The sequence below is a fragment of the Mytilus galloprovincialis genome, chromosome 14 (assembly GCF_965363235.1).
Source record: "Mytilus galloprovincialis chromosome 14, xbMytGall1.hap1.1, whole genome shotgun sequence".
Lineage (NCBI taxonomy): Eukaryota > Metazoa > Mollusca > Bivalvia > Mytilida > Mytilidae > Mytilus > Mytilus galloprovincialis.
The window spans coordinates 66,545,577-66,570,083 of NC_134851.1; the positions used below are offsets into that span (position 1 = coordinate 66,545,577).

At 31.0% G+C, this 24,507-nt stretch overlaps 1 protein-coding gene across 2 annotated transcripts; it reads right to left on the minus strand.

Moving 5' to 3' along the window:
* Positions 1-1,713: 1,713 nt before the first annotated feature.
* Positions 1,714-24,484, minus strand: LOC143059178 (uncharacterized). 2 transcript variants are annotated; one of them, XM_076232669.1, is made up of 11 exons: positions 24,434-24,484; positions 21,660-21,717; positions 19,153-19,497; positions 18,332-18,430; positions 16,245-16,334; positions 14,375-14,434; positions 9,574-9,645; positions 7,825-7,890; positions 5,101-5,166; positions 4,579-4,650; positions 1,714-2,456 (listed from the first exon to the last, which is right to left on the minus strand). In XM_076232669.1, the coding sequence occupies exons 1-11, from the start codon at positions 24,440-24,442 to the stop codon at positions 2,362-2,364; spliced, it is 1,032 nt and encodes a 343-aa protein (XP_076088784.1). In that variant the 5' UTR covers positions 24,443-24,484; the 3' UTR covers positions 1,714-2,361. The 2 variants fall into 2 exon arrangements, with proteins under 2 accessions (XP_076088784.1, XP_076088783.1); XM_076232668.1 differs by lacking the exons at positions 1,714-2,456; positions 4,579-4,650; positions 5,101-5,166; positions 7,825-7,890 and having other exon boundaries at positions 8,908-9,645.
* Positions 24,485-24,507: the final 23 nt, after the last annotated feature.

The window sequence follows — 24,507 nt, forward strand, 5'->3', positions numbered from 1 at the left end:
AACTTTAAAAACGCAACACTCATTTAGTAAACTTTTTTTTACCAAATCATGTTTGATCCTCATACAATTACTTTTCATACGAAAAAATCAACATCTGACGTACCTATGGTTATTAAAATACCGAATTATTAAGATCTCACCAATTTCAGAAAGCGGCATTTCAAACCAATAATTTTTTTTTCTTTTTTTTTCTTTGTGAAACAGTTCTTTTAATCCTTGGCCACACTTGAATCAGTTAAACAATGTTTCATCTCCATATTGCCAAAACTGAGGAATAAAAAACTGAATCAACCCATTAGAATGCCGCATAATAACAGTAAAACGTGATCGTGCTTCAACCAGACAATTTGACGTAAGAAACTCGTCTTTCTGTCCTTTCAACAACGATACCTTTAAAAGGGGTTTGTTGAAGACCATCAATGATCAGATAACCATGTAGTGACAATGCAACGTCAATAAATCTGATTTCGCAACGTCATTTGTAAGACTGACCTACGGCCGCAACGTCAACTGTTAATCAAATTGCTGAATGCTATTTTGCACAGATTTATGCCAGAAATGTTTCTTATTAACTGAACTGCCAAAGAATTGTCTGCAGAAAAAATATGTAAGCCTTAAAGTTTCAACTGCAAAATTGCAAAAACCCATTGTAATGGGTTGAACAACGACACAATCAGAAGGTGAAAAAAAGAACCAAAACGTACCGAAGAGAATTGTTTGACCTTTCTTTCTGATAATCATTTTGGCGTATGTTGCAGGCAGACATAGGTTTTGACGGTGACAAGTTAATTGGTAAATGTAAAACCAGGGTTTCAGTGTATACCACAATATTTGAACGTTGAAAATGACGTAATCAATTCAACTTTCGAACGGGCATTTTTTTTAAACATTGAAGTAATGAAAGAACTTTTGTTCATAAGTTCTTTTGCAAAAAATTGAATATTTGAAAATGAGAATTTAAAAGAATAATCTAGTGTTGAGTTTCTAAAGTCGGTCAGTATACAAAGAAATATTTAAAATACACTCATGTATACATCGTCGGAGGAAAAAACTTCATTAAACATTATCTTCTGATTTATATAAAATAGATAAACAATGTATGCGAGAGGCAGTTGGGTGCTAGACACTCCAATCTGTATAATGCCACTTCAGGATAATTTTTATACTGAGTTGAGGTTCAGGAAATGTATCTAAATGTTCTGACTCCGTGGATATTTTGCACATTAGATATAATTCATCAAATTAAAGTATATCATGCATTTCTTTTCATTCGATTTGAGATCCAAATAATACCAATGCAAATATAAGGTATATTCAGAGTCAGCCTTTTCAAGTATTTTCTTTTTTTAAATCTAATAACCAAAAAAGGAGCTCTAAACCTACCAATAGTTATAGCTTATTGTGTTCTTTAAGTACAGCCTTAAAACCTGCAGTTTGATAGTTGAATTTGTTAACAGCAGGGCGAAGGAGAATTTAGAAAAAAACAAATATGTCGGTAGCATCAAGGAGGTTATATTAGAAAGAGGACGAAAGACGATAATTACACATAAAATGTTACCGACTTTTCTTTAAGTGGGTGTTAATTACTTGAGATCGAATCTGTCACAGAGGGAGATTTTGTCCTAATTACATACCCGAGTAAGAACGGAAACACCCGAGGTGTCATAAACTGACCGGAAATATAAATATTGACATATTAATACGATTTTTTGTGATATTTTTTTATTAAGTAATTAAAAATTAAAATTTCATGTTAAAAGTTAACTTCTAACCAATAGAAATGAAACGAATATCTGTCTCATTGCCGTCAATGTTAATGTGGTAGTCTTCATATTTAAGCTTAGCAAAATAGCCAAATTCTTGAATAATTAATCGTCTGGTGGAAATTAACTATCGCAACTGTACATACTGGTGCACATTTTGGAAATTATTGTCTTAAATTGTGATTAAAATAAACGAGAAACGCACAATTAACATGATTAATATTTAAAATAGATAGATTGCTCAAAAAACAAAAACGCCTTAATTTCGTTTTCCTCCATTGCAAAAACAATATGATCCAGCCTATATGCTATCCTTTGCTTAACATTTTCATGTAATTATCATTTGAATATTGAGCAGCTGGTATCAATTTTTCTATAATAACATTATGATGCAAATATAAAACAGTTTAACAAATGACAGTATTAGCTTACTTATTTTTTTTAAAATCTATTACACCACTGTGAAGAATTTAGAATACGTTATTCAATAAGTCTTGATTAGTTAATCGGACATTAGATATGCAATTGATGAACAGTTCTTGCCATATAATGTAGGTTCATTCTCCTACTCAAGATTCTGATGCAGCTTATGGGACTGTCATGTGTTCGTTTTGCCGATGAGTAGATTACTAGATATCACTGATATGTTGGAAGATGTCCGACTTTGTTCCGACAAATCTGAAACACGGTTTCCTGCAATGTAAATATTGTAAAATTATTATTAGGACGTAGATAAACCATAAAAAGTAAATTCATACCAAACATAGACTTTTTTTAAATGGTACTTTGACTCATCACACGAATTGAAAATAATTTCAATTTATCTGACTTAGCACAGGCCTATTCTTATGTAAAAAATGTTCGTTTAATCATGATTTATCGCAATCTAAATATCTCCAGTGTTTGCACACAATTTATTGATATTGCCAAAATAGACGATATAATAGGACTTACCAATATTATTTCAATGTATATTTAAATTTGAATAACGAAAGTCTATTTGATAAGAATATTTGCGGTTCAAATTATTATGGATTTTCTAATTACCAAACAGTGTCACCAAACGAATAAACAAAAGAAAATAATATCGGAAGAACAGAATAATTAAAAGTTATAATAAAGTTCCTTTCTGGTGTGCTTTGCTTTTTGATCGGGTTGTTGTCTCCTTGACACATTCCCCATTTCCATTTCTCAATTTCATTATCAATGTGTTAAGGTGTCGGCTATTGTACTATTCTGTTTAAACATTTCAAACTGTGGGAATAATATATACAGAATAATAAAAATAAACTATTTCTCCTTCCTTGAATAGAACCATAATACAAGCTTTTAAAAGTATTCTTCATTTACACATGCATGTGTACTGCTTCTTTGATTTACAAGTAGTATTTTAGCAAATCTGCTAGTTATGGTAAATCATTCTGTGTTAAGAATCATGACAAACACAAAGGGAAGAAAAATCTATGAAAACGTTTTAAAATGATTAAAAAATATGTATATTGTGTACTGTTGTCTATGGTTAACTGGATATTTTATTAAGTCAAACTTAACCAGGACTCCTCAAAGACAAGCTTACTATGTGAAAGACAAAACTTCAACTCCAAACATCAACTTAAACTAGCGGTTAACAGATGAATCGGTCGAATGAATATCCGAATAGCCTGTTAGACAAACCTGTACGATTTGACAACAATAATGTTTTGCGATTTCCGCCGTCATAGTTTTATACCCACAATTTCCGAAATCTGACAATTATAACGTTTTTAAACTCATTTTTACAATAAAATAAACAATTTTGTCCAACCATATAATTTGTAAATACATATATAGTGTTAACTTTTCTTAATCGGGTCAAAACTGGACACGTCGTTGATGAATATCCTATACTGGTCTATGACAAGCAAACAGTCAATGGAGCTAAAACACGTGATAAAATGTCAAAAATAAGATAACAGGTTTTGAAGTGATTAAGGATGTTTGCTCCTCCATTTTTTTTATTTTTTGCCAGATTTTCGGAATCCTCTGGTTTTATCCATGTATTGTCATTAAAAAATTTTGCCCACTAACCCCTACTTTTCGTTTCATAATTTTATTACATAAAGTTTAAAAAGCCATATTTCAAAATTTTAGAAAATTTTTGTTATTTTTTCGTAGTTTTTGAAACAAATAAGGTGCCAATGTTAAATATATGAAAAATCTAGAGAGAATTATTTCCCGCCAAATTTTTAAATGGCTTATATCTCGAAAATTAGCACACGGACCCTCCATTTTTTTCTACTTTTTGAGTTTCTTTATTAATATACTATCAATTCATAATAGTCTTTTAAAAAGCTTGTTATTTTTTAACAGAGTAGCGAACATCCTTAAGATCATAATCAACGTTGTCTTATGATCGTAATCACTTCAAAACCAAACAAATATGTCAACAAAGAATATAAGAAGTTTTCATATTTTCATACCCATAATTTTCCGGAAGATAAAAGTATGGAAGCTTGTAGAAGAGACTAAGTTTTGTAAACATCAACTGTGAGAGAAGCAACGACGACTTTTTGTTTTACTTTTTGGTTTGTCTTTACTCATAAAATACAAAAAAGAGGTTTAGAGATCAATATTAAATTCACAGTATGGTTTAGAGTAATTTTACTTATGATTCAGAAACATGAAGAACGATAGAGTAAAAATCAGCAGAGACTTGTATAAATATTGGTTTTGTGTTTTCTGATTTATGTTTTTACATACTTGCATTACATAATTAAAATTGTTTTAAGTTTAAATTCAAATTTCAATGCATTTGATCAATGATTGTGTACTATACCTGGGTGAATCTGTTTTGACTCATCCCGGCGAATTATGTAATATTCAGAATCCTTTGATTGTATTACAGGCTCTGCAATAAACGTACGGTTGAATGTATATTATAATATGACATACCTTTTATCAATGTATTCATGACAAACCAAATACTGTTCTCAATCACCACCACATGATACAAATCAACTCATTTTGTAAACAAATATACATCATCTTGAATAAACATTGACCCTTCTAGTCTACTACTAGTAAATATTAAAAAAAGTCATTGTAGACCTTGTATACCTTATTTTCTAATAACGACAAACAATTTAGAAAACAGTTAACCATGATAACAAACAAGAATTGACCATGTCGGATAAAGTCTAAAATGATATCGATAATAACACGTGTGTAAGTTTATATCTTCACAACGTTAACCATATTTGTTTTGCTGTTTTGAAGACATGAAGTCTTTATACATGTAGTATTGTAATAAAATAGAGAATGGAAATGGTTATTAAGTACATTGTAAATTCTAACTGACCTGTTAAAGGTTGATTTGATGCTTTTATGGGATTCCAGTTTTCGTAAGGATTTCTGATATTGTCCTCTGAATATAAATGAAGTATATATCTATGAGATATAATTAAGTAATAATTAACATATCCAATAACAGTATTGAGAAATAATCCATGCAAGCCAAATATTTGTTTGAATTTATAACATTGCCAAAGAATTGTGAAAATGATAATACTTCTGCGACTTACAAAAAAATATTGTGATTTTTTTCAAATAGAATAAATATGGTCATTAAAAAAGTTAAAGTGAAGAAAAGATTCTCGTCGAAAGGGCTGTTTTATTTAACCTGCAAGATTAAAGCTATGAATAACTAATAAAACTAAAGCTTGAATGAGTTTTATTTTTATGACTACTGTTTACTGTCAAATCCAAAATTGAGTAAAATTTCGCGAAATTTGATGAAAAATTTTGAAGCATTTATCATGTCTGATGTGCAGTGGTTGTCGTCTGTTTATGTAGTGTTTCTCGTTTCTTGTTTTTTATAGATTAGACCGTTTGTTGTTCTGTTTGAACGATTTAACACTGGTTATAGTTGGGGACCTCTATAGCTTGCTGTTCGGTATGAGCCAAGTCTCCGTGTACCTTGACCAGAATGGTTTACTTTTATAAATTGTTACTTGGATTGAGAGTTGTTTCATTGGCACTCATACCACCTCTACCTATATCTATTGATATGTCTTTACTAAGATGAAATCCACCATGTTCACTCTTGGAAATTCTTGAATGTGGGAATACACATTTAGAATGAAAAATACCTACCTGAAAACTAAATAAATGCGATATTATTCAAATTCAGAGCTTAAGCGTAACAACATTATCTTCAGTTTGATAGTTTTCATTCACTTGACGCCTTCTTTTGTCATGAATTTAATGCGTCAAGACTGCTCTTCAAATTTTGCGGAATTTTACCTTATTTTGTTTTAAGATGTTTACAAATTGCTTATGCAATAAGTGTGTTTGTAATTTATTATACTAGGAATAACGGTTCTGCAGTTTTCTTTACAGTTCTAAATTGATAACCAAAGTTCAAAATAGTGTTTGCTCAAAGATTACAATACATTTGAATGCACGTGGGTGGTGAATAGTAACATCAATTAATATGTTCATCTGTGTTAGTGTGTAAGATTAGATACATGCATAACGAGAATTATACCACACTGTTATGTACTAAGCGAAAAAAGGATGTCAAACTAGACTGACACACGACTAACAGATAACAAATTGGCTTATCGATTACATGTATAATCAAACATAAACGTTAGCATATCGGATTGATGATGATAAGGCTGATAGTATTTACCTCCCACGTAAATCCACATATATTGCAAGCTTTATGATACCACTATGCCGAATTCGATGTGTTAAAAATTGAAATTCAAATACAAACTACGGAATCTTTAATCCCATTGTAGGGCATAATAAAAAAAGAAACAAATGCATTAAAGCTCGGTTAAATGTACAAAACAAAAATAAAAAAAATTGATCCACGAAGTCCATTATTGTTTTGTTGCTGTGTGTGCTACATTTTAATGTTGTGTCGTTGTTCTCCTCTAATATTTAATGCGTTTCCTTCAGTTTTAGTTTGTTACCCCGATTTTGTTTTTGTCCATAGATGTATGAGTTTCGAACAGCGGTATACTATTGTTGCCTTTATTTTAGGCATTAAAGACTTTTTCAACATGACGTCATACTATTGAACACCCCAAATCTGCAGGTTTTTCCGTTACGTTAACCCTTGAAAATTCTGATAGTATTGCATTAAAATGAAGTTTTGGGATAGCTTTTGTCTTATTTTCTAGTGATAATAATAATTCCTGAAGCAATATATTTGTTCTAGATTTAAACATGGCCTGGACGTGTAATTCGAATTTTAACCTAAGCGTTTCGAACTATCAAATTGACTTTTATCCCGGCCAAGGCCAGGTATAAACATGTATATATGTGTGTTTGTCGCGGTTGACATGAAGACAAAACAAAAGAGATCTTACTTGTATATCGGAATAAGGTTTTGAAGTAAATATACATCGATTTGGTGAGCTGATTAATTTCAGCTAATACTAACTAATGTGTAATTCTTTGAATATAATCCCTATGTGATGCAATGCTAGTTGATAAAGTATTTCTATATCCGATGACTAATCTGTTAATAATTCTTTTAACTGCATCCGCAGTATGAATACAAAAAGATTTCTCTAATCCATGGTTTCGTACTTTATTTTGCCTTTTAAACTTTTTTGGATTCGAGCGTCACCGATGAGTCTTTTGTAGACGAAACGCGCGTCTGGTGTATATACAAAATTTAGTCCTGGTATATATGATGAGTTTATTTACAAGGTTCGTAATTCGATTCGTTTTACATAATGTGTCAATGATCGTTCGGGACCCACCGGTTTGTCGTTATGATCATGCATTGGCTTTTGGTATAATTTATAGAAAAGTGAAGAAGGGGTTTATTGTAAGCCGAATGTGGACACCGATTCTCTTTCGAACAGCCTTTTTTGTCCAGAAAAGTTGTGTAATCTCCTGTTTTTCTGATAAACGATTTCATTCAATATATTGAAGTTCTCTTCATAAATCCGGTCACTAGTTTTTTTCTTTGGAATTTTCGCATTGACAATCATAATACATCTTTAAATACTAAATGTTAAGGTTTACTTCTTTATTTTAGACATGTAAATGCAAACCATACCTGATACATATTGGTTTGATGTTTCCACAATATTACAGTTTTCGTAAGATTTTCTCACTTCGTGCACTGAAAACACACAGATATACATACATTTATATATTTCTGTAATTCCTACCTGTTTTATCCTTTCCCTGACCTGTTGATTATCTTAATTTAATCAAAGTGTGATTTGTTTGATCTCAGTTATGCACTGGTCTAAATTCGTTTATCATGTTTATGCCATCAAGGTTTCTTGCTTTCCTCAGAATTTGTTATTGTGTCGTCATAAAAAAATGCCTGATGACGTCGCATAAAAATTACACATCTTTTATTGCAGATCATTTAAAAAGAAGGAATAAGTTTGCTGACATATTGTTTTAGAGTGACGGATTCCACCACAAAATCGCGTGTTTACTGTTTGCAATAGAATAAATTGTTCTAAATAATAAGGATGTTCTTATTACAAGAAGAAAACTCTAGCCGTATTTGGCACAACCTTTTTCAACTTTTGATCCTAAGTGCTGTACAATTTTGGATTTTTTTTTACTTTCGAACTTTTATATCTGGGCGTCACTGGTAAGTCTTGTGTGGACGAGGCGCGTTTTTGGCGTTTTGAATTTATACCTGATGCCTTTTGTTATCTATTATTCATGTGTTTCTTTGCCTAATACGTTCTCCTATTTATTTGTATTGTAGTCCTGTAATATTATGTTGTCATTTTAATATTATATTTAACATTGCCATTAAAGTGCGAGGTTTGGCATGCCATAAAACCAGGTTCAACCCATCATTTTTTTCTTTAAAAATGTCCTGTACAAAGTCAGTAATATGGCCATTGCTATATATTTACTAGATAAACAAGTTAACTCCTTGTAAGATTTGCTTAAATGCTTTGGTTTCAGAGTTATAACCCAAAATCTACATTTTACCCCTATGTTCTATTTTTAGCCAAGGCGACCATCTTGGTTGGTATACCGGGTCAACGCACACCTTTTTGGATAAATTTGGATTAGTAGTTTCAGAGGAGAAGATATTAGTAAAAGAGTACAAAAATTTACGAATAATTGGTAAGAAATGACTATTAAGAGCAATAACTCCTTAATTATGTTGATTTATTTGTAGATCTTACTTTGCTGAACATTATTGCTCTTTACAGTTTATCTTTATCTATAAAAGTTTTCAAGAAAATAACCCAAAACGGACAAAATTTCCTTAAAACTACCAATGCAGGGCAGCAACCCAACAACCCATTGCCCAATTCAACTGAAAATTTCAGGGCAGATAGATTTTGACTTAATAAACGATTTTACAACAAGTCAGATTTGCTTTAAATACTTTGGTTTCAGAGTTATAAACCAAAATATACATATTACCCCTATGTTCTATTTTTAGACATGGCGGCCATCTTGGTTGGTTTGGCGGGTCACCGGACACAATTTTGAAACTAGATACCCAAATGATGATTGTGGCTAAGTTTGTTTAAATTTGGCCAAGTAGTTTCAGAGGAGCAAATGGAAAGACGACGACGGACAACGGACGCCAAGTGATGAGAAAAGCTCACTTGGCCCTCTGGGCTAGGTGAACTAAAAAAGCAGGATACTAGAAGATTGATATTGAATCCACAGTATAGCATATGGTTTAGACTAATGTCGCAAACATTTCGGTATGATTTAGAACAAAGGAGGACGAGTACCAATGAGAAGATACTATTCTTTCTTGTTTTTCTTAATTCAAACCGTAATGCATATGAACAATGCTTTTGTACCATACCTGTGCAAACCTGTTTCGACTTGACCTCACACGTCGTGTAATCTTCAGAGTCCTTTACTTGTAACTCATGCACTGCAATTACAGTCCAGTTAAATTGGTGTTTTTATATGACATACTTTTAAGAATGTGTTCAAAACATAACAAATACAATTCACAATCAAGATCACACAATAAAAATGATTCAATACTTAAATTTGAAAAAAAAACACGTTATCTTGGTGCTTAACTCATGAATGCACCAATAATTTGTTTTGAAAATAAACTACTGTATCGATGGCCTACCTAACTTTGCTAACCTAAAATCATTTTGAAGGTCTTGGCAAGACATTTTGACAAATCCTATAAAATGCGTTCATTGTCGGAATAAGTTACATTTATTTGTACTAGATTTAATTTAAATGCGACATACGGCGATACACATGCCAAGCTTTCCTTTATATTGTAACAAGTACAAATTACTATTTCATTTTTCTACAATGCACAAACTATGTTTTAACCGACAATATATAGTTAACTCTTCCACATGTACCGGTTTTTTTTTTTGTTTTTTCTTTTTTTTATCAATTATGCTTTTTAATAACATTGCTAATATTTAACCAGGAACAGCAACATAAAATGCAACGTAAACAATGATTGAAAATGTATCAATTCGCATCAAATAGAAGAAGGATATAGGATGCAGGATACCTATGCGTATATCATTTGTTGTCCTTCTGGTCATATGGTCGATGCAAGAACACAAGCCTTTCCAACAAGAATTCTAAATGTTCACAAGCGTGTATGTGTTTCGGATGTTAAGAAGAAAACAAATGACATCCAATAAAGGCAACAGTTGTATACCATACCGGTGTTTAAAAGTAAAACATCAATTGAGAGAAAACAGATTTGGATTACAAACTACAGCCGAGGAAACCAACGATATACACCTTTACGAAGTATTTGATTACATCTCCCACATTTCTGACTTTGTACCGATTAGTTTAAGACAACAAATGGTGAGTTGAACTTGCTTTATTGGCTAGCAACACGTTTAAGTCGAAATAATTATGTAGGAAGTATTTTAGTGAATAGATTAATAGATAGATAGATTGTGTAGATTTAGGATTGTTCACAATTGGATAAAAAAAAACTATATAAAATTAAAGTATATATTATTTTGCGTATAAGTCACCATTTTGTTTCTATGTGAAATGGTTTTCTCGCATGGAACCATTTAAGAAAGTCTGATTCCGTCGGGTACACTTTATTTAAGCTCGATAATGTTCACCTTCAGGCATAATTATTTTGAGAATATACAACAAAACGGGTTTTTGATTCAATCAAAGAAACTTTTTTGAAAGTTACACCATGTCTCCGTCATTCATAATATGACATTGACTACCGTATATCATTGTGAATATAACTCTTAAACATGTAAAATTACATTAATCATTTCCTTTAAGGGAAATAATACTATTCGTGTTAGCTTGAATAAAATACATCATACAACGTACAATTATATGCCGTTATATAGAAAAAAAATAATAATTGTACATACTATAGTATTTCGTGTAAGATTTAAAATATATTTTACTCTAGACATTACGTGATGTATCAGATAATAATGTTCGTGTTAATGCATAATCATCCATAGTTACTTTTTACTGCTTATGATAACATTTTATAAACCTCAATTTCTAAAACTATTTGCGTCAGAAAGTTTGCAAACATATCTATACTATTAAACGAGAAGTTCTCATTTTGTGTGTCGCTTCTCTTCCTCCCACAAAAAATTAATCATTCTGCCTCTGTGTCCTATAAGTACCATGCATAGTCGTATTTGTCATCCATTTTTATGACTAATCAGTTTGGGTTATTTTTGGAGAAAAACGAAAATTTAGGCGTCCGAATATTGTACCGTCATCAAACCGACTTTCATGTCACACAGACTTCCGGAACATTGAGAACCAATCGTATGATAGATAACAAAAATGAAAAATGAACAAGCCAATCAGACCGTTGTCCATATCGGGGTTTTTATACCACAAGAACCACTACTATTATACTTCGTTTTAATTTACACATAATTTTCATAAGTTCTCGGACGGGGAAAGGACAATTATTTTGCGTTTATCTGCATGTAGGCCTAAACCTTGATTAATATAATATTATAATATATAGAGACTCTCCGATATGCAATAAAACAGTGAGGTTCCGTCATCAAACCGACTTTTAAGTCAGACATGACTACCGGTTTTAACATTGATATCAATCGAATGATAGATAAAAAAAGATAAATAAATAAGTCAATCAGAGCGTTGTCCATATCGTGGTTTTTAGATCGTAAAAACTAGTACTATTATATCTCGGTTTTAACTTAAACACAATTTTCATAAGTACTCGGACGGGGACAAGACAATTATTTTCACGTTTATCTGCATCATCTCCATGTATGCTATGATCAATGTACTACTATCATACCATCATGAAATGGAAGATGGTATTTTGAAACGCAATTCGTTGTTTGTTTTAAATTAAATAAATGTACCAGCATACATACTTTAGTGACTACGGTGCAATTGGAGGTATTTTTTTTTTCAATTTTGGTCCCATACAGTGATCACCATGGAGAAGAAATTTATTAGAAGCAATAGTTAATAGAAAATTAAATACACTTTAATATTTATGATAGAGATACTTATGTTCAAAGTATACAGAAACGCAAAAATAAAGGAATATAACAGAAAACTAAATAATAACGGACTTTGAAAAAAGAAAGGGCTAAGAACAATGAAGAAGTATTGTCCTGTCTTCACTGATGTACCTATATGAAGTTTGATATCATTTCTTAAATTCTCCAGACATAATTTGTTTTACAACAACAGAAAAAATAACGGACTTTGGAAACAAGGGAGAGAACTTAAACTGTTTCCAAGTACCTTTGCATTTTTATACCTTTTTTGAAATTCTCCAGATAGGAAATTTTTGACTGAAATTCTCCAGACACAAAATTTCACAAACTCTAATGCCCGCGATTTTGTGGGTGTGTTCTAGTTGTCATTGATTTACAGAGTCACATATTAAATGATAATGCCTTTTTTGAAATTCTCCAGATATGAAATTTTTTACTGAAATTCTCCAGACACAAAATCTCACAAGCTCTAATACCCGCGATTTCGCGGGTGTTTTCTAGTTGTCATTGATTTACAGAGTCACATATTAAATGACAATGCAGGTAGTGTTTAATAATCGAATATCTTACTCGTTTAACAAAAGATATCCCTATGAAATCTAGAATGAGTTTTCGTTTTTCTTTTGTTCTCCATTTTATTTTGAAAGTATTCGAAAGTATTTTAAGATATGATGAACAAATAATTTCCTTGATACAATGATGTACATGCACATGCATTGGAATGTACATGTAAAACCAAAACCATTACTGCATTGCCTTTGAATCTGATAATGGAACGGCCCATGACATCCTTACATTTTGTAAGAAGAAGGTTTTTTTTATGAGAAACATGTATTTGGTACATATGTGTTACCCATGAAAAATAAGACTTCAGAATGAATTCTTCTGACGTTTCAGTCTTGCTAAAATCTCGTTCTGGAATTATTTCCAAACCTTGTGATACAGTGGAAACTATCAATGAATTTACGAAATGTTATTATCAAACTTTACTCTATGGAAAATTGTGTATTTAAAATGATGAGTTATTGAGTACTACATTTTTAAAATTCATGACCAATAAATCAAAATTTGAGAAAATGAATAAGGGAATCAAGAAATGAGTGTACAAGAAACATGTACATCCCTTATCAAATTTTCTTTTCAAATTTCTGAGTTTTGTATTTCAATCATTTATAACAAAAAAGTCAAACAATATGCATTTTGTTCTTAAAACAGAAATAAATCATAAAAGTTTACACATTTGTCCACTTCATTTTTATTGAAAGTAAGAAAAACAAATTAATTATGAAACTGGGATTTTTTTTTACGATAATAGCCAAAAAATGGATAAACCTTGATACAAAATGGAAAATCATCAAACCTTTGTATTTTTAAAGGGCATAATCACAAAAAAAGGCCACAATAATATGATTTTTCTTCACCAGTATTTTTTTTACAGTCATATAAACCAAAATCATGTTAGGAAAATAAGTTCAATTCGAGACATTTTTGGCTTCTCAGAGGTGTACATATAGATTCCATCACTGCAACAAGTGTATAACGACATTTCTCCACTCGAGACAGTTACATTTTATTATTTAAAGCGCGAGGCTGGCCGAGCTTTTTAAATAATTAAAATTTAACTGTCGAGAGTGGAGAAGTATCATAATACACGAGATTATAGTGTCAGAATCTGTTTCTCTGATGATTTTAATCCTTCATTTTGAAAGATTTTCAGAAACATGCATTCTTTATATGCGACGTCATAAGGCATGTTCGCCTTTTTCATGGCGTAACAATAATAGAATTCAGAAGAAAACAAAACATTTTAATGTCACAATCAAATTTCGACTAATCATCCACCGAGAACAGATATTTCACTAGTTAGAAGAAATATTTTTCTCATACCGATTAAGAAATGTGAAAATAGCACAAACATTAGAGAAATCCTTATCCCTTACTAGCACTGATTACAGAAGAAATTATAAGACTATTCAAATAAATACAATTCCTGTGCAGTTATTTCTTACATTGGATATGTAGCAATACGGTTTAGAAATTGAAGATCATAGATTTTTTTAAGAAATAAAATAAACGAAAAACATCAATGAACATCAAAATACTGATTAACATTATAATCTGATAACTTACATTCATATTCATTTCTCCCCACTTGTTTCTTATCTTTGTCCTGTTCCTTTTGTGCTGACTCTGAAATATTGATTAACTCTTGATATAGATAATTGTTTTGTTTTATAAAGCATGAGCTGCTTTGACTTTTTCTACAGAACAGTATTTTTTCCCCTTTTTCATGATCATTTGTAGACCAATATTAGACTGGTTGTGTATACATGATTTGTTATTGAACTTCTGTCTGAGACCAATGTTGTGTTTGTCAATACATTTGACTTGTATTACTTTGCCAAGTATTTACTTACCTAAACCTGTAAAAAATGAAGATGATATGTCTGTGGTACACTAACATGCCTGTCCACAAATGTCAGGTAAAATATTATCTGTCGTTAGACTAACACATTGTATTTCTTTATCACATTGCTAAAGGGATATTTGTTAAATTGCCTTGTGACACATTTTTCGATTATGTAATTTTGATAATAAAAGTGCAGGTTATTTGTTCAACATTTTATCATACATGTACTAAAAGAAATTCTTCGTAAAGTTACTATGGATATTTTGGCAGTCAAATTAATTGAGGTGATTTCTCAGTAGACTACTTCTACTAATTATACCTCACGACGAAACGCTACATTCTTATTGGTTTATACTAGGAAGAAATTTCCACTATCATATGTCAACTGCCCAATACCCATCACGTGTACGTTGGTATTAGTTTTCTTCAATACAGTTGATTTGTATGAACAGGACGTCAGTGTTTATTACTTTGAATTGAAAAGTTAAATGAAAATAATTACAAAACATTCAATATAGTACATCTGCTTATGAAGTCTCTCAGCTATGTGTTATTTCTATAATGTTAAATGTTTGACTAGAACATATGCTCTAATTGCAATAAAGCACCAACTACACAAGAACAACTATTTGAAACTAGCTAAAATTATTGAATGTCGATATGTAAGTTGCCTTTAATTTTGGAAATGTTTGCTTTTTGCATTAAATTATTAACCATTTGGAAAGTAACACAATTTTAAAAGAGATCGATTTTTTTCATATTTTTGTTTTACCCTTTTAACATAAAACATGTTGAAAGATGATATTGATAATATACAGAAGGGAATATAACAACCCAATTCTGTTCTGTATGTAAACTGAAAATAGTATTACAAAATAAAGAAATTAGAAAGTAAAGAAATCTGCAGTTACAACGCAATACATTAAATTTTATGAGTACTGCATGCAATGGAAGATGGTATTTTGCAACGTAAGTCGTTGTTTGTTTATTAAAGAACACAGAATTAAACAAAATGTACCAGCATACATACTTTAGTTACTATGGTGCAATTGGAGGTATTTTCGTCAATTTTGGTCTCATGCTGTTTATAAAAGAATTGTTGGAGTACGTTTTTAGGTTTTTTTTTATGTTTTCAGTTTATATAGATGATTGACATTGCTTAATATGACGGTTGTTTCCATTCGTTCCGTCATTTTAAGTCTGTGCTTGATTGTTTCAGTTCAAATGCTTTTGAATGTTTTGTTTTAGTTTTTTTAATTAATTTTTGTATAATGCATATTTCATTTTTAGAGAGTGTCCAGTAGTTTGTCATTTTGGGGTCTGTTGTGCCTTGCTGCTCGTTGTTAGCTTAGACTCCGAGTTGATGATCGTTTTATTTACGTTTGAAAGTTTACTTTTACAAATTGTGATTCAGATGACAGAGTGATATCACTGTCACTCATACCAAATCTTCGTATATCTATTTGTATGTATATCTCGCGCATTGTTCAATATGTGCAACCGAAATTAACTGACTTGTTATTTTTTTGTATTTTAAACATGCGTCTTGTTTGGCATTGAAAGTGCATCTAATACTATATTCCAATATACCTTGTTGTCTTTTCTGCAAACAACACACGATCAGAATACAAGTAGTAAGTATAAATACGTTCGACGATGTAAGTACAGCAATGACAACAGCTACAATAAATGAAAAAGAAGAAAAGTATCAAAGTTCTAATATACATAGAGAGGATATCAATTTCAAATAATTACTGTAGAATATATAAATATATAAAACTCGTCTAAACATTAACCCAACAATGTTAGATCTGTAAATTTTCATCCTATATTGACTCTTAAAACTCAAGAGTCGTATTTTAAAATGAGGGTACTTTTTTTTCTAAAAATGGGGGTACTTTAATATGGCCTTCCAAATGCCGTTTCGATCCCTAACGTCACTGAAGAGACATTATTTGTCGAAATCCGGATCTGGTGTACTAAAAAAATATTGACACCGTATGTTTGTGGCATAACATCGTTGCATTTTTTTTCTGTTTAGTATTAATTTTATATTAAGAACCATTTTGTTACATCTTGTGATTAATTTTATTTGACAATCGCCAATGGCAGTCAGCAGGGTTAAAGAACATCAGTTGTTCGACCTGTTAGTCAAATGCGTTTTGTTTAAATATACTTTTTCACTTTTTTGGTCTTTTGGAAAATGTTGTTTGTGCTGTTTTTAGACCCTTCTTCAACGAAATTTGTTTTACATGCACACGTATAAAAATTGCGGTTTTTATCCAAAGCAATCATAGGTTTGAACGTAGTTTTCAATTAAGACTCGTTTATATTTTTTTTGTTTGGGCTTGTATCATATTTTCACTCCGGTTTATATGATCCGTTCATCCTATATTGACTCTTAAAAATCAAGAGTCGTATCTAAAAATGAGGGTACTTTTTCTAAAAATTAGGGTACTTTTAATATGGCCTTCTAAATACCGTTTCGATCCCTTACATCACTGAAGAGACATTTATTGTCGAAAGCCGGATCTGGTGTACTAAACAAATATTGACACCATATGTTTGTGGCATAACATCGTGGTCACAAGTAAAAAAAAATTTTGTTTAGTATTAAATTTATATTAAGATCCATTTTGTTACATCGTGTGATTAATTTTATTTGGCAATCGCCAATGGCAGTCAGCAGGGTTAAAGAACATCAGTTGTTCGACCTGTTAGTCAAATGCGTTATGTTTATATATACTTTTTCACTTTTTTTGTCTTTTGGAAAATGTTGTTTGTGCTGTTTTTATACCCTTCTACAACGAAATTTGTTTTACATGCACATGTATAAAAATTGCGGTTTTTATCCAACGCAATCATAGGTTTGAACGTAGCTTTCAATTTAGATATATATATATATTCATGTCACCGAGCATATCATGCACACATAATGGATAATGATAGTTTGAACGTAGCCATGAGTTTGAGGTATATTTTATATTGATACATGTAGGAAAAAGCGTCAACAATTTAAAATGTTGATTGCATAATATCAAAACTATTGCATTAAGTACATCAAAATTAAAGTTGGTATTTTCGTTATCATTGTTTCAACAAAATTTGATTTAAATCATAATTTAAAATAGGACATTAAACTATTCATACTATAGTTTTGCGTTAGAAATACCCAAAATCCACCAATTATCCTGCTATGGATTTCAAATGTATTCAATTTACCCATGAAAGATATATTTTCCAATGCAAGAGAAGTCATTTTGTCTTAGTCTGCAAACGCGCTTAATTCATCAATGTTTCATTGCTATGGTATAATACTGGTGGTTTTTTGGCTATATAGATCGCATTTATATTTTTTTTTATTAATGGCTTTCAAATGTTTGGATAATTTGTAATAGTGCTTACATCATAAAAGCGTTTTGGACGCACATTATTCATGAAATTTTAACTATTCTTGACAAAGTTGTAGGTGAATCTTGTTAGGTAGGACACAACTATGATAATTATCTTTTTCTGAACATAAAATATTTCTCCTCTCGTTTATATCAATTTACTTTCGTTGCATATTCTTTGGTTGCGTAAGCATATTTGGATTGATATCAAATAATTTCAAAATTAAGATCAGAGATCACATAGCGTGAAAAAAATGCATTCATGATTCTGTATTCCGTGACTACCTGCAGATGACTGGTTTGATTCGACTGTTGTAATTGGAAAACCTGTAGTGGCTATTCCTACATTTAGCAATATAAAACTCTTCTGCAGGACGATAAAATCTGAAAATGAGTACAAACTTAATCAAACATGTCTTTGTTGTATATTAATTTTCTACACTTACACATGTTTTTATTCCTAAACATTGTTTTAGCCAGAATTCCAAGATTAAAATAATTACTCATAGAGTCAATAATAAATATAGCTTTATTTTGTCTGCACGAATGTGAAAAAAGAGGCATAAATTGAAGTCCAGCTGAGGGATGATACCAATTTTTGAAAACGCAGATCTTTTGTTGTTTGGCTAAAAATTAGGCGACATGAACGAGGTGGTTGATTGTGTGATGTTGAACTCTGCTCTTTAATCATCTGATTTGTCATTAATCTGTTACATGTTCTAACATGTTCAAATGATTTGGTATACGTTCTTTTGATGTGAAATCAATTTGTCAGGTAAACAGAAGGGTTGGTGACTTCAGTCAAATTTAACCCCGCCACATTATGTATGTGGATGTCCCATGTCAGGAGTCTAGACATAATTGATTTTAATTTGTTTGTCTGCAACATATTTTTTTTTCGTTCAATAATTTGTACACAGATTCTACTGTTAGTTACTAGTATCTCGTTTCTTATTTTAGGGTGTATCATAGCGATATTTGTTGTATTCATCGTCGAACAGTGCCAGTGAATAATACATATGTACTGGTGGTATATTTTGGAGAGTTGCCTCATTGCTATTCACACCACACCTTCTTATTTCTTTAAATATAAATATAATACTAACCGCTACCTGTCCATTGCAAAGATGAGTTCGCTTTATAAATGTTCCCATTGTCTTGTATTCTTGCTCCGCATCCAAAGGTAGAATTAACGTGATTTGACATCGCTGTGAAATTCCAACTAATTGTTGTACAATCTTTAGAACAATGACACCGATAAGGTTGACAAATTCCGTCTTTATGATGACAAGTGTTATTTATAAACCTTATGTCATCGTAAGTTTTTCGATTCCTTAAAAATTCAACTGTGCATCCCAAAAATGCGTTCATTGTTGAACAGTAGAATTGCAATACAGTTGATTCGTTTATTGTTAATTGTTCACCTTTATATTCCAGATCAGGATCTGACACTGTAATAAAGTAAGAACTCGCTCACATATAACTTAAAAAATCGTTATTTTATTTACATATATTTTATAATCAGGAAAAGCAAGATAAGATCAGCTGTTTCCTCGATAAGCAAGGGTAAATTTCTGAAACTATGAACAATTAAAAGCCATAACAGTCTTAAAATGTTATCATTGGTAATAACATGTTTTGAAAAATGTGATTCATTATAGACTGCTCAGAATCTGAAAAGATATGATTTCATTTTACAAGACACGACATAATCTCGACATTACTCAACTGAACTTAACTGTAGTCGACATGGTATTGACTTTACTTAACATGTCTGATTATTTCTGTATAGTCTGGTTATTGTCTTGACCAGTCTCAATCGGTTTCGACCAGTCCCGACTTTTCTCAACTCAAGTCTTAACCTTTAAATTTTGTTTAGACTGGTCATCATCTTATATCTCAAATATACCGTAGACCTCACAGAAGTACAGGTTTTTTCCTGACACCCACGAACATACATAATACAAATAAAAAGTTTATATTGATCTTACACAATTCCAGGTTAATTAGTGGTCTGGCTCGTTGGTGTCAGACTAAAAGATTTAACTAAGAAGTAAAAAACCTGAAATGTTTAGTTATGATTAAATTTGGATAGTCAACTTTGATTATTTATAACATTATTCCAGATCAACATGGATTTTCATTAAACTGTACATCTGTCTTAATTATTACTTCATCTTACAGAATGCCGGCTTGTTCAGTAGTTCCTGTATTTCTGTCAAAATAAATGATTTAGTCATCAGGTAAAATAGCTATAATTTTAAGTTCTGACTTAGTTTAGAAAGTCATCTTTAAATTGTTGTTAAGGGGGGCTCGCGGGTTTAAATCGAATTTTTAATTCGATATATTTTTCTATAAATGAACTTTGTCTTATACTTAATAGCAAAATGAAATAAAAAAAAATGAGGTCACCGTTCATTTACGCTCACAATCTGCCTTCGACAGAAGGATACATTTTTGCTAATGTCCTTTTTTCTCTTGAACTAATAGGAGAAATAGCGGTAATATTGAAATAAAAAAAGAAATAAATTACAGAAATCGTATAAATTTTACAATTATTTAGTTTACGTACAGCTTATTAGAAAACAACAATAAAAAATATAGGTCACCGATGAGTTAAAAAATATATTTCAATTTTAATGCCAAAAAATGGCATTTTTGCACCAAAGGGAGATAATTTGGAGGTTTTTCATTGACATCTACATTTTAACAGTCAGCGGCGGTCAACACGAATTGATTTTTTGGAATGATTTTTGCGCCATATGATAAAGTAACAACCACTTAAGGTAATTAATACAATTTGTAATGAAGAATAAATGTTTCATTTTTTTCTGAAAATCTTATGCCTGCGAGCCTCCTTAAGCTTTTCAAATATCAGTAAATGATTGAGATAACTGGATAGTTTTATGGAAATCTAATTCGATTTGAAGAAGTTATAGAAAAATTAACGGTAACTGTCTGAATTTAGTCCTAACTGAAATTTCTAGATTTATATCTACAGCAATAAAACAAACTACCTAACGACAAGGCATTCTGTAAGACTAATATATAATTACGATAGCTGTATTATTTTATGCATATCAAAGTTGATTTGAAAGGTGCTAACTGTATTAAGTCCTGACTGATTTTTTTTATCTATTATTTAATTTCTTAAATTTGAAAACAAAACACCAAACTACCAAATAATATGGCATTTTGTTTCGAAGACAATCACTATATAAAATAATGTTAAGACCAAAAAAAAAATGTAACAAAACATCACAGAAAAACCACAATATAGTCAATAGCAATTAACGAAGTCATAATTACGTCCACATGGTCCACACCTCGGTCGATTCATTTTAAGCAGCAAATTTTAAGTGAAACAAGTTTCGATTTATCGTTTCAATATGTAAAAAAGTCTTACACTAGTGCTTCGTAAAGAGAGACAAAATACACCAGAGTACCGTTAAAACTAGTAGATAAAACATAAACTGACAAACAAACAATTTATAATACACATATTCTGGTTAGTCTGATTAATAAAACACAGAAGAAAAAAAGCGTTGTATGCCTAAGTGAGTATATGTTCTATATAATCTTACTCTATTGATAACACTGGTTTTTTACATACCCACTTCCGCCAGCAGGAGAAACACATCTATCAAATGTAACACAATTATCATGTTGATCTGCTTGGAAAAATAAATTATAAAATGACTTGGTAGCATTAGCATTACAAAAACCATAACAATTTGCAATGAATATAATCATGATAATTGATATGAACCAGTTGTGTTACATGTGTTCTTAACTCTTTAAAATTATACAAGCTACAATGTTTACATTTACTAAAGATCTACAAACGCATTGAATATATTAGAAAGGGCAAACGAAGCATTACCAGTAAGCATACATATGAGTTGTTTTTCACACACGTTGCTTACACCAAAAGCAACAATCCATAAATAAAGGCAACAGTAGTATACCGCTGTTCAAAACTCGTAAATCTATGGACAAAAAACAAAATCGGGTTACCAAACTAAAACTAAGGGAACCGCATAAAATATGAAAGGAGAACAACGTCACAACATAAAAAATGTAACACACATAGAAACGGACTAAGCTTTAGACAAAATCCAATGAAAATAACAAATATAATATCAAAACCAAATACATGAATTTTGGATAGAAAAGTACCATGACACGTCTTATAGTAATGTGAATTCACACTCAAATACAAGAGAAAATAAACGATACAACGGAAACACAACGTTAAAATGTAACACACACAGAAACGAACTTTAATATAACAATGGCCATATTCCTGACTTGGTACAGGAGATTTTTAAAGAAAAAATGGTGGGTTGAACCTGGTTTCGTGGCATGCCAGACCTCGCACTTTAATGGCAATATTAAATATAACATTAAAATGAAAACATAACATTACAGGACTACAATACAAATAAATGGAAGAACATATTAGGGAAAGAAACACTTGAATAATAACTAACAAAAGCCATCAGTTTTAAAATTCAATACGCAGGAAATGCGCCTCGTCCACACAGTGGCGCCCAGATATAAAAAAGGTACAAAGTTGTACAGTACTGAGGATCAAAAGTTCAAAAAGGTTGTGCCAAATACGGCTAGGGTTTTCTGCTTGGAATAAGAACATCCTTATTATTTACAACAATTTATGCTATTGCAAATAGTAAATTTGATCAAATGAATATAAAAGATATATATGATAAAACTGAAGTATAAACTAACTACAGAAAACAAAGTGAAATAAGTGACGTCACAGACGAAATGGTGAAAAGGCACTAAAATTACGTCTTATTTGAAATTCTGAAAGTTCGAAACAACGAATGTGCGGAACAAAATGATGCATCGGTGTTTAAACTGACTAAGAAAATATTTCAGTAATCTTCGATCTTTAAATACCAGAGAAGGTGGCTAATCTGTATATTCTATTGTTTTCTTTTCCTGATTCTTACATTTTAATTGTTGATTCAACCTGCAGGTTATGAATGGTTGACATGAGATCCTTTTTAATTTAAAATAGTTTCTGATATTTTGTAGCAGCACATTTGAATAAAAAATATCAAAATTTGAATGCCAAAACCGAAGTACTTACTACTGAGCTGATATCATTCTGTATAACTACCATAGGCATCGATCCAGTAATAATGATATTAATGATATCAATTATTCTGCATCAGATGTGCATTTCGATATTCAATGTCGAGCCTTAAATAGGAGCTACGTGAAGATATGATTTAGTGCGTTCTCATATATAGATCGTATTTCATTGTTAACAGGGTTTTGCTGTAACATATTTGAGATTAAATAACTGTTTTTGTAGTTGACCAATATTTTATTATCAGTAATTGAAAAAAATATTGTAAACTAAGGAAATCGAGCATTACTATGAAAATACTTTAATTCGTGGGTATCAAATTTTCGTGGTTGCAGCAATATTGACATGTTCGTGGGCTTTATTTTCGTAGATTTAAGTTTCTAAAAAAATGTTGATAAGTTTAAGCCTTTAGAAACGAAGGTTACAAATGGTCTGGATTGAAAGAAATTGCAAAGTAAACATTGACCCGTGTAAATTGTAGTGACAACACTAATTAACCCATGATAAAGTGATCAACAGATTAAAGACCATCAGAGTGGTTAATTAGGCCATAATGTTGTCACCTAAAGAAAACAGTAACATAAACAAATGCCATAACCGTATCTTGAATTGTCAAATACTTCTTATCAAAATCAAGCCCAGCATGAAATTATTGTTTACCATATGTATGAGAACTATGAGAATATAAAATGAACACTTTATCATAGTAGCAAATCTATACCGGAAATCTGACTTGCATTGATAAAAAATATTTTTTATGAGAAGTAAAAGACCAAAAGAACAGTTTAGGTTATTAAAGATCAAATTGGTATAAACCTAGGCCTGCATGCGGTTGTAGTTCCGTATCTGCTATTAATGTATTCTCGGAAATGGCGTTATTCAATATATTCTCTACATCGTATCCATCAGTAGTCAAATTTAACGAAGGGGATTTTTCAATGTCTTGATTTGGACAATGGTTGTTTTATTTCGTTGGACACATAAATTCGTGGATAAAGTCATCCACGAAAACCACGAAACTGTTACCCCACGAAAAGTACTTTCACCGTGTATCAAAGAAAGCCGTTGAATAATCTTGAGTAACACAAATTAGATAATTTATAAATGATTTACGTGACTTACAGACATTTTTTTCTAATTATAACTTAACAATAACAAACTCGAGACATATATTTATACTTTCCTTGTTAATAATATTATATATAAAAAGTAGAAAAAAGACATTTTTCTATGATTTCGAAAAAAATATTAACATTTAATAAACATACCATATACATCCAAAGAATAGATCATCACATTTCTGTGTGTCATAAAGTTTTGATCAGACGCACTACCTTGACGT

What these genes read in the sequence shown, in the direction of transcription:
- LOC143059178 (XM_076232668.1), bottom strand. An exon ending in TCTCCTGCTGGCGGAAGTGG is followed by an intron (nt 19,498 to 21,659) that starts GTATGTAAAAAA and finishes ACTTTATTACAG; the next exon opens with TGTCAGATCCTGATCTGGAA. An exon ending in TTTGCAGAAAAGACAACAAG is followed by an intron (nt 14,435 to 16,244) that starts GTATATTGGAAT and finishes TCAATATTTCAG; the next exon opens with AGTCAGCACAAAAGGAACAG.